General features: G+C 33.5%; 1 protein-coding gene across 1 annotated transcript; it reads left to right on the top strand.

Annotated features, from left to right (window-relative positions):
• The first annotated feature begins 4,852 nt into the window (after positions 1-4,852).
• Positions 4,853-10,133, top strand: LOC145954273 (uncharacterized). The gene is made up of 3 exons (XM_083068248.1): positions 4,853-8,660; positions 9,133-9,963; positions 10,085-10,133. The coding sequence occupies exon 1, from the start codon at positions 6,949-6,951 to the stop codon at positions 8,413-8,415; it is 1,467 nt and encodes a 488-aa protein (XP_082924374.1). The 5' UTR covers positions 4,853-6,948; the 3' UTR covers positions 8,416-8,660; positions 9,133-9,963; positions 10,085-10,133.
• The last annotated feature ends 3,686 nt before the right edge of the window (positions 10,134-13,819 follow it).

The following is a 13,819-nucleotide window of genomic DNA, read 5'->3' as shown; positions in this document are numbered from 1 at the left end:
ATTCTCCTCTCTCAAGGTCAAGGTGGACTTCTATCTAAAGAAACTCTCTAAAACACCTAAAAATTCCTTAAGAGTTTCCATAACTTCTAAAGTCTATTAACCACACCTCAACCCAACTCAACACATTATTATCGATAAAATTACAATAATTAACAAAGACATATAATATTACAATGTCAGACAACTGTGTTATTTAATTTTTTTAATAAGCTTAATAACACAAATAATGTTATTAATAATACTATTATTAGTGTAGTAGAAAAAATATATAGTACGTATTATTAATATTAAGAACATCTTAATAAATAAATAGTGAGGAATATTATTTATAATTTCTCAATATAGTGAATACATGCAAAATATTATTTGAAGTGGTTAGAGAAGGTTTTTTTTTGTTAAAATTAAATAATATACATTAAAAAAAACTAAATGTTCAATATATAAGTAATTTAGAACTACTAAAATTGGTCCAATAATAAGAATTGAGATAATATATATATATATATATATATATATAAATAAAAGAATAAATAGAAGTTAAAACATATTGTCTAGTCAAAAGACGATCTTGGATCCCTTAAGTTTTAATAACAAATAAAAGATTTTTCTTTAAACAAAATGAATTATCTACAAAGATATTCTATATCAGAAGAAATGTGAAAAATATATATCGTCTCTAAGTCAGTTTATTTGTCAAAAGCAAAAGACAAAATCTCGAATATCACATAAAAACTCTACAAAGAACTGTTCTACACTAGCTTCAATTGTTCTACACTGACATTACTTTTTTCATGCCCATTTTAGAAGAAAATGATGATAAGTAGCTTGCTAGGTCAGATAAGAGATGCATATTTTACTGAAAGGCATTTAATGCTTGCATTAAATGTAACAACAGAAATCTCTAGGATCAACAAAGAAAACAAACGATGCCTCAATTATCATCTTCTCTATAGCTACTACAAAAGAATCAAGCCTTCAAACAATACAAGATAAAAGTGATACACATCAAAAAAAAATTATATAGAGAAGCATACTAAAATACATAGTGCAAAAAACTACAAAGAAACACTTATTGTAAATTTTGTATACATTTCTTTATAGATTACTTGTGTTTTCATTGTTAATTACACCACGTTTAGAAGAGACTTGTCTAAAAGAATACTTAGTGTTTGAACTTGAAGAGACTTATTGGTTGAACGAATACTTGGTATTAAGCCTGGAAAGGCTTGTTATTCAAAGAATATATACTTAAGTAGTTGCTTGAAGAGTAGGATTGAACCAGAAGTGGCTTGTTAAAAGAATTCTTGCAATTAATATAAGAATTAATAATGAGAACATAAAATAATAATTATAATTTTTTTTAAAAAAAAAAGAAAATTTTTAAGAGATCAAAATCAAAACTTGTTTATTTTACAAGTACTATGAACATATTTAAATTTTTATTATTTAAAACATTTAATTTATTTAATATTTATATTCAGCTATTAAATGAATTTGACTAAGAGGCCCTAAATTTAGTATTGGTTCATCCGTTTCCCTGCTTTTCCTCCTTTTACTTCCATAAAATTAATAGCCTGAGTCACTCTAAATTATATGTCAGTTACTTTTTCTTTTCTTTTTTTGAGGGGAAGTTACTTATTATTTTTAATAACAAAAATATTACTTAAAAAAATGAAGCATTGATTCCCCGTTTAAGGACAACACCCTGATGCAAAAAATGTTCTAAAAATTCATCCCAAGTTTGCCAGATCGTTAATGATCGCCTAGACTTCTGAATTAAACACAAATGTACATGTAGTTGAAATCAAAATGGTTTATATTAAGTTATAGAATACATTTATTTCTTTGTCACAAAAAAAATTCTAATATTAAGATTTTGTACAATTATTTTATTAATAGTAATGGGTCATTCGGCTAAAGTTGAGTCATCTAATGGATAAAAGAGAAACTTAAGACGTTTGGCCAAAAAGATTTAACTTTTTGAAAAAGCATCGGTTTATTTATATATATATATAAGGGATTTATTTATCCTATGAGTAAGTCTAGTTCAATAACAAATGTCTTTCATCAAATTTCAACTATTCAACATTAAATTTAAAGTTCTTAATGCATAAATCAAATATGAAAATTTTAAAAAAATATTAAAAATCATATGATGTTTCATTTTATTAATTTCAACCAATGTATAAAATGATTTTATATGATTATCTGTAAATTTGAATAAATTTTTTTAAATTTTTATAAAAATTTGTAAAATTGATCTATACATTAAGAACTTTAATTTCAATTGTTGAATCATTGAAAATTAATGTAAAATATGAGTTATTGAACAGAACAAGTCTAAGTAGACTTACTCTTAAAGTAAATGGGTCCCTTCTCATCTATTAAATTAAAAATTCTTAATGCATAAATCAACTCTACAAAGTTTTAAAAAAAATTGAAAACTATTTGATATGTTAGGGCATCTCCAATGGAAGCAACTCATTTGAGTTATTTCATGCATTAAAAAATGAAAAAAGTGGTCCCGAGTGTGCCATGTCAGTATTAAGTAACTCAAACATAAATTTACTCCAATGGTAAGAAATTTTAAGAAATTCAACTTTTAGAATTTTTTTTCTAATAATTTATGAACCAATTTTAAATTTTTATTAAAAAGGGTAATTGCACTACAATGAAAGAAAATAAATTATGAGAAAAAATACACAATAAATAGATATTAAAAATAAAATAATAATAAATACATAGACATTATACGAAATTAATTTTCATCATTATTATTTCTGAAACGTTCCCAAATATGTTCAATAAGATTTACTTGAAATCTGGTAAGGAACGGTTGCTTGAGGAAGCAACTCTCTCTCTTCTTCAAACAACTCATGTTGCCACGTCAGAGTCCTCCAATGGTAAGAAACCGGGGCTTGAGTTGCTTCATGGGACAAGCAACTCCCATTGGAGTTGCTCTTATTTCCTTAATTCAAATTGATAGATAAAAATTAAAACATTTTATATGTTAATTTAAATAAATGAAACGGAATATTAAATAGTTTTTAAATTTAATGTATGCATTAAGAATTTTTAATTCAATAATTGAATCGTTAAAATTTGATGTAAAACATAAATTATTGAGTAGAGTAAAGCTAAATTAACTTACTCTTAGAGTAAGTGATTCCTATTTAGGGATGGCAATGGGGCCCATGGGGGCGGGTATAGTAAACCCGTCCCCGCCCCGCAGAATCAAAATTGGTCCCATACCCACCCCATATCCGTGCGGTATCCATTAAGCGGGTATCCATGAATTTCTTGAATACCCACGGATATCCATGAATATTTATAAATTTTTAAGAAATTAAAAAAATTATATTAGAAATAATTTTAAGTTTATATTTAATGTCATTGAAATATTAAAAATAAAAATTCAATGTTAATTTTGAACTTATATTTAACGTTAATTTTGTTGAAATAATAATAAAAATGCAAGATAATCAATAAGTAAAAATACATCAATCTCACAAGTGAAAGTCTCATACTAGAAAGCTACAATAATTCAATCTCATAATTTCAAACGAAAGTAAACAACTTAAAATACATAAATGATGACTAATGTGTGGGCTGTGCGGCTATGGAAAGAAAATAAGATGAGAGAGTGTAGTTTTAGGGTTATGTGGTACAAGGATAATTAGGATATTTAAGAAATATTATTAAACGGGTACCCGCGGGTATGGATATCATCATACCCGCCCCGTTTATAAATGGATAAAAAATTATTCGTCCCCATTATTCGCGAATACCCAATTAGCCTATTCATTTATTATCCGTAGCGGATTTTACCCATAAATACCCGCGAGTGCAGGTATTTTTTCATCCATATTCCTATTCTTTATATATATATATATATATATATATATATATATATATATATATAGAGAGAGAGAGAGAGAGAGAGAGAGAGAGAAAGAGAAAGAGAGAGAGTTAAGATCTATTAATGTTAGGCATAAGTCTAAATACTTAGACTATTCTTATACTTTTAATAATGTTTTATATAATATACATTTAATTGATCCAACTGTTGAATTATGTGATATCATACTTTTTTTTTAAGGGAATGTGATATCATACTTAAAATCATGTATATTAAATTTCATGTGATTCAAAAATTATTTGGCATAGTTCATTATGTTGCTTTATTTTAATGTATAATGTAATATTTAAAATGTGTAAAAATTTATTTTTTTATAGCATATCTAGAAAAGTTAAAATCATATGAAATTTAATAAACATGATCTTAAGAACAATATATTACATAATTCAACCATTGAATTGGTTAAATTTACATTATACAAAAAGTTATTAAAGATATAAAATTTGGTATACGTATTTAGACTTACACTTAATATCAACAAATCCCCACTCACATATATGTGTGTATAAGAAATGACAAACTTACATTATAATGAAGATGCACAAATGCACTCTCTCATTTTAATTAAATCATTAGTGTATGTTTAAAGATATTGTATTTTACACCCCTAATTTTATATATTGAACTCAATGATAATTATTTTAAACATTTATGTTTTGTCCTTTATATATATATATATGATTGTTAATTTTATTTTTTAAAAAAATTGCTCCAGTAACCAAAAGTCTTAGATTCATCACTGTATATGAAGAGGAACTCACTTACTCTACTCTATTCAATAACACATCGATCAAATTTTGATAATCCAACCAAAACTTTTTATATTAGAAAATTTTGTTATATATATATATATATATATATATATATTTTAACTATATATGTTTTTAAATTATAAACATGAAACAAAAAAAAATATTTACATTAAGTGAAGGTCTAAACAACTTATATCTTTAAGAACTTATTATTTTTTAAATGATAAATTTTATCAAGTTCACTAAGAAATTAAAATTAGAGTTCTATAAAAAAATATTAAACTTATTCTGCATACATTAGTTAATGATTGATTAATACTTTATTGAATTATTAATTTTAACATATTATATACTCTTTTAATTTAATTATCTTTATTTATACGTGATAAATAATTATCGAGTTAAAAACATTTATTGGTTTTTGATGAATAAGAAACCAAAGACAGCAAAACAAAAATACAAAAGTCTCGGGAATTTTGTCAAAATACTCGGATTTTAACATATGTTTTCAACTAATTTTATAATGTACTCAATAATACATAGCAAGGAAATCTCTTACTCCAAATAGTGCTTAAAAATTTGTCTAATCAATCCTAATTTGTTTCTTTTTCACAGAGTTACTATTATGATTTAATTAGCTTCCATCAAAACTTTTCTGTATCGATAAAACTTTTGGTAGATAAACAATATTCACTTTAATGATCACAACATCTAGAATAAATTAGTTTGTGACTTTGAAGGTATGCTATTGTACCAAAAAAAAAAAAATCTAACCTAAGCCTTAAGGAGTCAAATTCATGACGAATTATACATCACTTATTACGAGAAAAAAAATTGTTATAAAGTGAGATTATTCTATGGTGACATAAAAATTATTACTAAAAAATATTTTATTTTATATAATAAATAAATAAATATATGTTAAAATATTATTAAAATATTTAAGTATAAACTATAATAATACTGTTTACGGTGGAATTAACCATCAAATCCTGGATTCTTTTTATTTAGACTAGCATACGAACGTATTTCAATTTAGGCGCTTTACTGTGTTATCGTGTTACCGCGAATGGAGAGTAGGATGAAAAAGTCTTAGCAACTACTTGTCTCAAAATGTTCTTCGATTAAAACAAACAAGCAATGTTCCCGCATGCAAATAACAATATGAATAGAATGAACAATGTATACATTCTCAATACAAATCATGTTCAAATTACATAATGTTCAAGCATTACAAGATTAAAGTCTATAACTACGTAATTAAAAGGAGAGAAGAGAAAAGAGAGACTACACTAATCCTACTCCTAAAAAGAGAAAAGACAAGTGGCCGAGAAGTAATCATACCCAAAGATGATTCCTCGCATGGAAGCCATATGTGCAGGCAGAGAATGCTTCAGAATTTGGTTAGAGTATGAGTTTTCCGACCTCAGTAAAGGTCCGTACTCCTTGTATTTATAGAGCAATCAAGGGCGGTTAATTCTGTACATGTACGCTTTTGACTCATAACCGCTATCCACTATATTTGCTACGTGGTCTTGACTCACAACTTCCTTTAACCGCTCTTCCCACGTTCCTTGTTTCCTCGATTGATTTTTTAGTAACCGTTTTGGCTTAACCTCCATGTTCTGATAGTCTCAACTTTTCAACTATTCTCGAGCAACACTTGTTTTTTCGAGTCCCATAATTTCGAGTGCTCTCACGCCCCACATGAGATTAGTCACAAGTATTCAGCATGTGTTGATTTTACTTCTTAGGCAGCGCTATCAATCTTTTCGAGTCACATGATTTTCGAGTACGCCTAACAAATGCCCCCCTAGGAATTTGGTTTCGATGAGCATCTTAGGAGAAAACTAAATTCCTATCAAGGTTGTTCTTCGATACTTCCTCGATTTGTTTCTTGATGTTCACTTTTCTTGACGTTAACTTAATCTTTCTTTCGATGAAAACCTATTCTTGTAAGGTACTGACCATTTGGATGTGACATTGATAGCTCTGACGGCGCATACTTCTATTTTTCCATAAATTTGTCTTCTGATATGAAACGTTTTGGCGGTTGTTTTGGAAATTCAATTTAATATTTCAAATAATCTTGCCTAACCTAACCCGTTTCAACCTAGGCCCATTTACCTCGTTTAAAACCCCTTTTTCACCCTAGGGTTAAATTGTTTTCACCATTCTCTTCCTTCGTGCCCAAGTTTTCTTGCTCACTGTTTCTTTTTTGCTCTGGTTCTTGATCTTCTTCTCAGACCGTTCTCTCTGTTCTTGCTTTTGTTTGTTATGGCTTCTTCTGCTGCGTCCACTTCCGCTGCCGTAGCTTCTTCAATGTCTCCTACTGCCACCACTTCTTCCCCTATTTTGATTGCTACTACTTCTGCTGCTATGAACACCACTCTGGTAACCACTATGGCCACCGCAACTACTATCCAGGACACTCCTCTGCTAATGACTGGTGCTCAAGTTCAAAAGGTCAAAGAAGGTGATGACACTTTCATTCCGATTCCAGGCATGGAGGAGGCTAGTTTGAAAATATACCAATCTCAGGTACTTCTTCCTTTTTCTCTAGCAGATGGTTCTGTTCATGCTTTCCTTGGTCCTTTTGCTGGTCAAAATACCAAGAGATATGGTAATACCCTTTTGCCTGAGGACTCCACCATCCTACCTTTCATTTATTCCCCAGAAATAGACCTAAACCTTTTTGGGGATACTACCAAAATTTTTAGAGCGTTTCCCCCCGTTAAAGAAAGGCACCTCTCTTGGTTAGCTCGTGTAGAGGCTTCTATGTCCTCAGAATGGAAAGAAACAAGTATTTTTGAATTTATCCAACTAGCTAAGTTCGACCTCCACCTTTTCGACCCTCAAATGCTCCTTTCTGCTATCTTCTTCTGGAATAGAGAGACTCGGGCTTTCGAGTTTCCTTGTGGCTTCATTTGCCCGACGTTACTTGATGTTGCTGCTATAACAGGGTTAAAGCCTATTGGAGATAGGTTTTATCCTGACGCCTTTGAAGAGGAAATTTCGATCAAGGATACTTCAATTTCTTGGGATAAGAAGACCTATTTGGCCTTTATTAACGCGCATATGGGACAACCTGACACGCCTGTCTCACCTTCAGAGCATATTGCCTTTCTTATGTACTGGTTGTCCGCCTGTGTCTTTTGCACCCCTTCACTTCAAGTCCCAAAATATTATTACAATTTAGCTCAGGCTCTTCATTTGCAAAGGAAAATCTGCTTAAGCAAACTACTTCTGGCCTCTCTTTATACTTGTCTTGATGAAGCTTCCGAAAGTCTTGCTCGAGAATCTGGGCCTCGAAATCTCTCTGGCCCGTTATGGCTACTTCAACTTTGGCTCAACGCGCTATTGGAGAAGAAACTTCATTTGCCCTCAAAACCCATTCCCATATGTGAACTCGAAGGAGCTCGTTTAACAACCCTTACCCCTCGAAAGCGTCTGGTAGACAATTTCGAGAAATATATTAGAGCCATCCTTAGCTTCACTGACTTCACTGAAGACTTAGCCCCTTTCATTCGACCGAATTTGATAGGTCCTACATGGTTGCGCCAAAATAACCAAGTTGGTAGCATAAGTCCAGCTTCAACTGACCTGTGGTTTGGATTCTTGTCTTGGGATGTGATCATGTCGGGTATGAGGCAAAAAAGATGTCAGACTTTATCCTTATCAGCCCCAACTTTTTGCTCGACAGTTTGGGCTTTGCCAAATGAAACCTCTTCCCCTTCGACGTAAAGAAGGCATTGATGCGGATATTTGTGTCGAAAAAGGGAATTATGAAGAAGTCCTTAACTTCATCCTTCGCCCTGATAAAGAACTTAGGCTTACACCGACCACCTTTTCTCCTTCCTTCTTAGTCTCAAAATGCTACCTTCGATGGTGGTGTTACTATATTGTAGATAAACTCACCGATTTTGATGGCTTTCTGAAAAAGCTGATTAGTTCTCCTCTTTCTTGTTCGCAGGGGCCTAAACAACCAGGTACTTTCAAGAATCAACTTATCATTTATCAATTCGAACAATTTTTTAAGGTTTGTTATCGACCTGACAATGCGCACCGAACCATTTTTGACGCTTCTGTCTCATTATCGAAAATGGTACAACGGAACATTCGCTCAAAAAAGGTAATAAATCCTCAAGGTAAAACTGATTTTGAAAAATTTTGTCCAAAGCATATACCTCCTCTTCCAAATGCCCTTTTTGGTCTAGTTAAACATGTATCTCATCCTCCTTGGGTGAAAACACTCGACCCGTTTTACCTTGAGCGCAAAGAAGTTCCTGTAAAGAATAAAGTTACCTACGCGAGATGTTCCGTGTACGATTTTCCTCGAAACAAATGGTGGCCATTATGTTGGGTCAATAACATTAACCCTCCTCCTGGTAAATATTTTTCACCTCCTTCTTCTTCGAGTATACCTTAAACTTGTCTCACTTCTTTGCTCGAACCTTGTAGCTGCCATCCCTCAGCGTGTTCCTCGACATGTTGATCCAACTCCTGATTGGGAGAGTGACGATGACGAGGATAAAGAGACATCTAAAAAGGGTCGAAAGAGAAAGACCGCTGCTGACAAGGTTTCTTTACGTTCTAAGGTATAGCTTGTTTGGATTGCAGTTTTTCTCGAAACTAATATTTTATCTTACCTTCTCGAAATTCTACTCTACAGAGTATTGGAAACTCGAAGAAACAAAGAATAGGTTCAGACAATACCAAAACTGTTAAGTAACTTAACTCAAATATTAAGATTATTTTCTTGCTCGTGTTTCATACCTAACCAATTATTCTCCAATTCAGGTCTCGACCACAAAAAAGCAAGACAAGGGGAAAGGTAAGATGGTCTTGCCTCTTCCCAAGAAACCTCAACAATCCTCTGGCGAGAAGTTGCTCAAAGACGCCATGAAGTCCGCTCCTAAGGTATCTCAATTTCGACGTCTTTCTTCATTTATATTTCTCTTATGCCTTTAACCGTTCTAAAATCCTATTAATAGGATATTGCGATTATCCCACTGGATTCTTCTCAAGGGGTGTCTCAAGAGGTGCAGAAAAACGTACCCTTTGCCACTGAGGTAACCCAACATGTTCATCTTGTTATACCTTGTGACTCAAATTTCCTCTTGATGTTTAGCCTGACTTCTTCATTTCCTCAATTGTCTACTCCTCAAGTGGATGTTGCGACGCTTGCCTCTGCCATGGCTTCGATAGAAGTTCCCCCTCCTGTCGAAGAGGGTAAGATTCCCCAACCCGAACCTTTGACTAATATGGAGACGCGGCAAGACTCCGCTCAAGGTGAACCTTCTTTCGAATTACAACCTCCCTTGGATCCGAACCAGGGTATATTTCTTTCGACTTTAATCTTCGATATGATACCTTGTTAATGGAAGTTTCTTATGTATTTACTTTTGTGCAGGTTCAACTGAGTCCCCTAGACCTTTTACCACTTCTCCTTCAACCCAGGGTGGTGCTACTTCTTCTGTCCAAGGCCTCTCCTTGATTCCTTCTCCAGATTTGGATTTGATGAGTTTCTTTAATGACGAGGACGAAGATATCAATACTATCGTCGAGGTGTTGGACAACTGGACGAGTGGTCCCTCTGGGTCAGAGAAAGACAAATTGAAGGTTGTTGAGCCAGCTTCTGAAACACCTTCTTACCAACCCCTACTCGACTCTTTTCGCTCGAAGGCATACGTTAAAGATCTCGATCAAGCCTTCCTCATTCCTGAATTCAAAACGGAAGTGCAACAAATGATTGATGAGTTGCTCAGTTATTCGGACCTTCCTTCTGATATTTCTTTAGAGCTTCAAGCATTTATCAAGCCCTTTAGCCGCGCCTGGGAACTTCGAACTCAGTGGTCTACTGCATATCAAGAAGTGACCCAAATTGAGGTCGAAACTGAAGGAGACCGTGCTAAGCTCGAGAAACTCCGAGACGAGTTGGTTTCTATCAAAAAATCAACGGAAGAAATGATTTCTGCTTTACAAGCATTGCAAAAGGAGGAGGCTGATATCGAACATACTATCGAAGCCTTAAACCACGAGCTTGACAGAACTCGCTCGAAGAAGGATGGAGTGAAAGTTAAGAGTCAAGAGATCAAGCAACATCAAACAAGGCTTAAGGAAGAGGGCAAAGCCATTTCTTCTCGATTAGCAAAGACTTTGGAGCAGAAGAGGCATTTAGAAGCTCAATGTGCGTCTCGCAAAAAGAATCTGGACGAGGCTTACAAAGCTTTTGAGGATTTCAAGAAGCAATTTTTGCAATAATTCATTCTTCTTATCTGTTTTTCCAACCTTTCAGTTTATATTTGCCTTGTATTGAACAATTATTCTTCTGCTCTTTTATGGAAATGTTTTAAATATTTCCCATTTATGACTTTGCTTGCACTTGAATTATTTATCTCCTTAATTACATATGCGTTCTTTGAATATACTTGCTCGACTAGAAATGGGCCTTCCCAATTATATGACCACTTCCCCAAACATCGAGATTTTTGATCCATGGGAAGTATAACTTTTAATACCAATTCTCCGACTCGAAAACGTTGCATATTCACTCTCTTATTATAAGTTTTCTCGACTCTTTCTTTCTGTTGAACAATATTCTGTAACGCAATTAATCTTTCTTCCTCTAAAGAGATCAACTCATCATACATCAAGTTCCAATAATCCTCCACGGGTAATTCATTTTGTTTTTGTATATGAATTGATTGTAAGTTAATATCGATAGGAAGAATAGCCTCATGGCCATATACTAATTTATATGGGGTTGTTTTCGTGGCATCTCGAGGTGAGTTCCTATATGCCCATAGTATTTGGACGAGAGTTTCATGCCAACTTCGAGGTTTATTTGATATGTGTTTTTTGATTAAACCAATTACCACTTTATTAGCAGCCTCAACTTGACCATTAGCTTGGGCATAATATGGTGTTGAAGTTACCAACTTAATTCCTCTTGATTCTGCATATCGAGCAATGTTTCGACCCGTGAAAACCGTACCCTGATCAGTAGTGATTGTTTGAGGAATTCCAAACCTTGTAATAATATGGTCTTCGATAAAATCAATTATATCTTTTTGCTCGACTTCTTTTAAAGGAATAGCTTCAACCCATTTTGTAAAATAGTCTATGGCAACTAGTATATACTTGTGGTTTTTCGAGGAAGGTGGGTGTATTTGTCCGATTAAATCCATTGCCCAACCCCGAAATGGCCAAGGTTTGATGATCGAATGCAACTCACTTGCCGGTACCTTTTGTATTGGTCCATGCTTTTGACATTCCACACAACTTTTTGCGAATTCGATACAATCTTTAATCATAGTAGGCCAATATAAGCCTTTCCTTGACAAAACCCATTTCATCTTCTTTCCAGCTTGATGTGCTCCACAAATGCCTTCATGAATTTCTGCCATTGCTATATAACCTTCATGGTCTCCCAAACATTTGAACAAAACTCCGTCGAAGCCTCTTTTGTACAATTCATCATTTAGTAAGAGATAATTAAGAGCTTGGAGTTTAATCTTCCTTTCGACCTTTATGTTAGGATTTCGCAAGTATTCGATCAATTCGCTCCTCCAATCTTGTTGACCTGCTGAACTTATACTTAGAATTGCTCGATAGTCTAACACTTCACTCTCTGTATGAATCAGATATTCGAGATACTCTTTACTGATTTTATATCCAGAGGCTATTTGAGTCCCGAGGAATGTGTTGTAACTCTACTTCATCAAACGTGTCAAGTAATTGTGTAGCTCGAGTTTTGAATTCAATTAATTTTTTATTTAAACACTTATACTCTCGAGTTAATTGTTTGATGACCAGTTGTGAATCTCCTCGAATTACCACATTTTTAGCGCCTAATTCTTTAAGAATCTCAAGTCCAGTGATCAGTGCTTGGTATTCAGTTTCATTATTCGAGCATCCTGTATTTGTTTTGAATGATAACTTCGTCGAGACCCCTTTGGGAGAGATGATTAAAAGACCTATTCCGGCGCCTAACTCGTGTTTCGAGCCATCGAAATATAATTGCCAAGGCTTGGTGGTTATGTAATTAACTTCTTCAGTTTCATTCGAATGTTCTGCAAGAAAATCTGCAATTATTTGTCCTTTAGTTGCTTTTAGCGGCTCGAAAGTTAATGGGTATTCGGTTAAGGCAAGTGCCCATTTGCCGACTCGAGAATGTAACACAGGTTTACACAACATATATTTTATCACATTACTTCGACAAAGTATTACAACATTACGAGTCCTAATATAGTACTTCAACTTAGTACACGCAACATAAAGACTTAAACATAATTTCTCTAAAGGGGTATATCTAAGTTCTGCTCCTACTAACATTCGACTTAAATAGTAAATGACTCTTTCGATGCCATTTTCATCATCTTGCGCCAGCATGCCCGCAATAGTCGAATCATTAGCTGAAATGTACAACTTCAGTTGCTTCCCTTCAGAGATTGGTGCAAGCACTGGAGGATGAGCCAAGTAAGCTTTAATTTCTTCGAATGCTCTCTGGTGCTCTTCATTCCATCGAAATTCTTGCTCCTTTCTTAAACGCAACAAAGGAGAGAATGCTTTAGTTTTACCAGACAAATTCGAAATAAATCTCCTCAAAAAATTTACCTTACCTAAGAGAGATTGAAGCTCTTTCTTGTTCGATGGAGGCTTGGTCTCCATGATAGCCTTGGTTTTGTTCTTGTCTACCTTGATCCCCCTCTGGTGTATAATAAATCCCAGAAATTCGCCTGCTATGACACCAAAAGCACATTTCAGTGGATTCATTTTCAAACCATATTTCCTCATTCTCTCGAAGGCTAGTTTCAAATGATATAAATGGTCTTTCTTTTGTTTTGAGCCAACAATTATGTCATCAATATAAACTTGCACGAACTTACCAATCAAATCATGAAAGATTAAATTCATCGCTCTTTGATAAGTCGCACCAGCGTTTTTAAGACCAAATGGCATCATCACCCATTCGTAGACGCCTAAGGCACCTGGGCATCGAAAGACAGTTTTCGACACGTCATTCGCTGCAATATAAATTTGATTATATCCAGAATAACCATCTAACAAACTCATAATCTCGTTACCTGCAGCGACATCTATCATATTTTCAGCAATGGGCATAGGGTACTCATCCTTGGGAGTT

This window comes from Cajanus cajan, chromosome 2 (genome assembly GCF_000230855.2).
Source record: "Cajanus cajan strain Asha chromosome 2, NIPB_CcT2T_4, whole genome shotgun sequence".
Lineage (NCBI taxonomy): Eukaryota > Viridiplantae > Streptophyta > Magnoliopsida > Fabales > Fabaceae > Cajanus > Cajanus cajan.
The sequence above is the reverse complement of the archived record's forward strand: the minus strand, read 5'-3'. Positions and strand labels throughout refer to the sequence as shown.

What these genes read in the sequence shown, in the direction of transcription:
- LOC145954273 (XM_083068248.1), top strand. Translation starts at nt 6,949, where the DNA reads ATGGCTTCTTCTGCTGCGTCCACTTCCGCTGCCGTAGCTTCTTCAATG.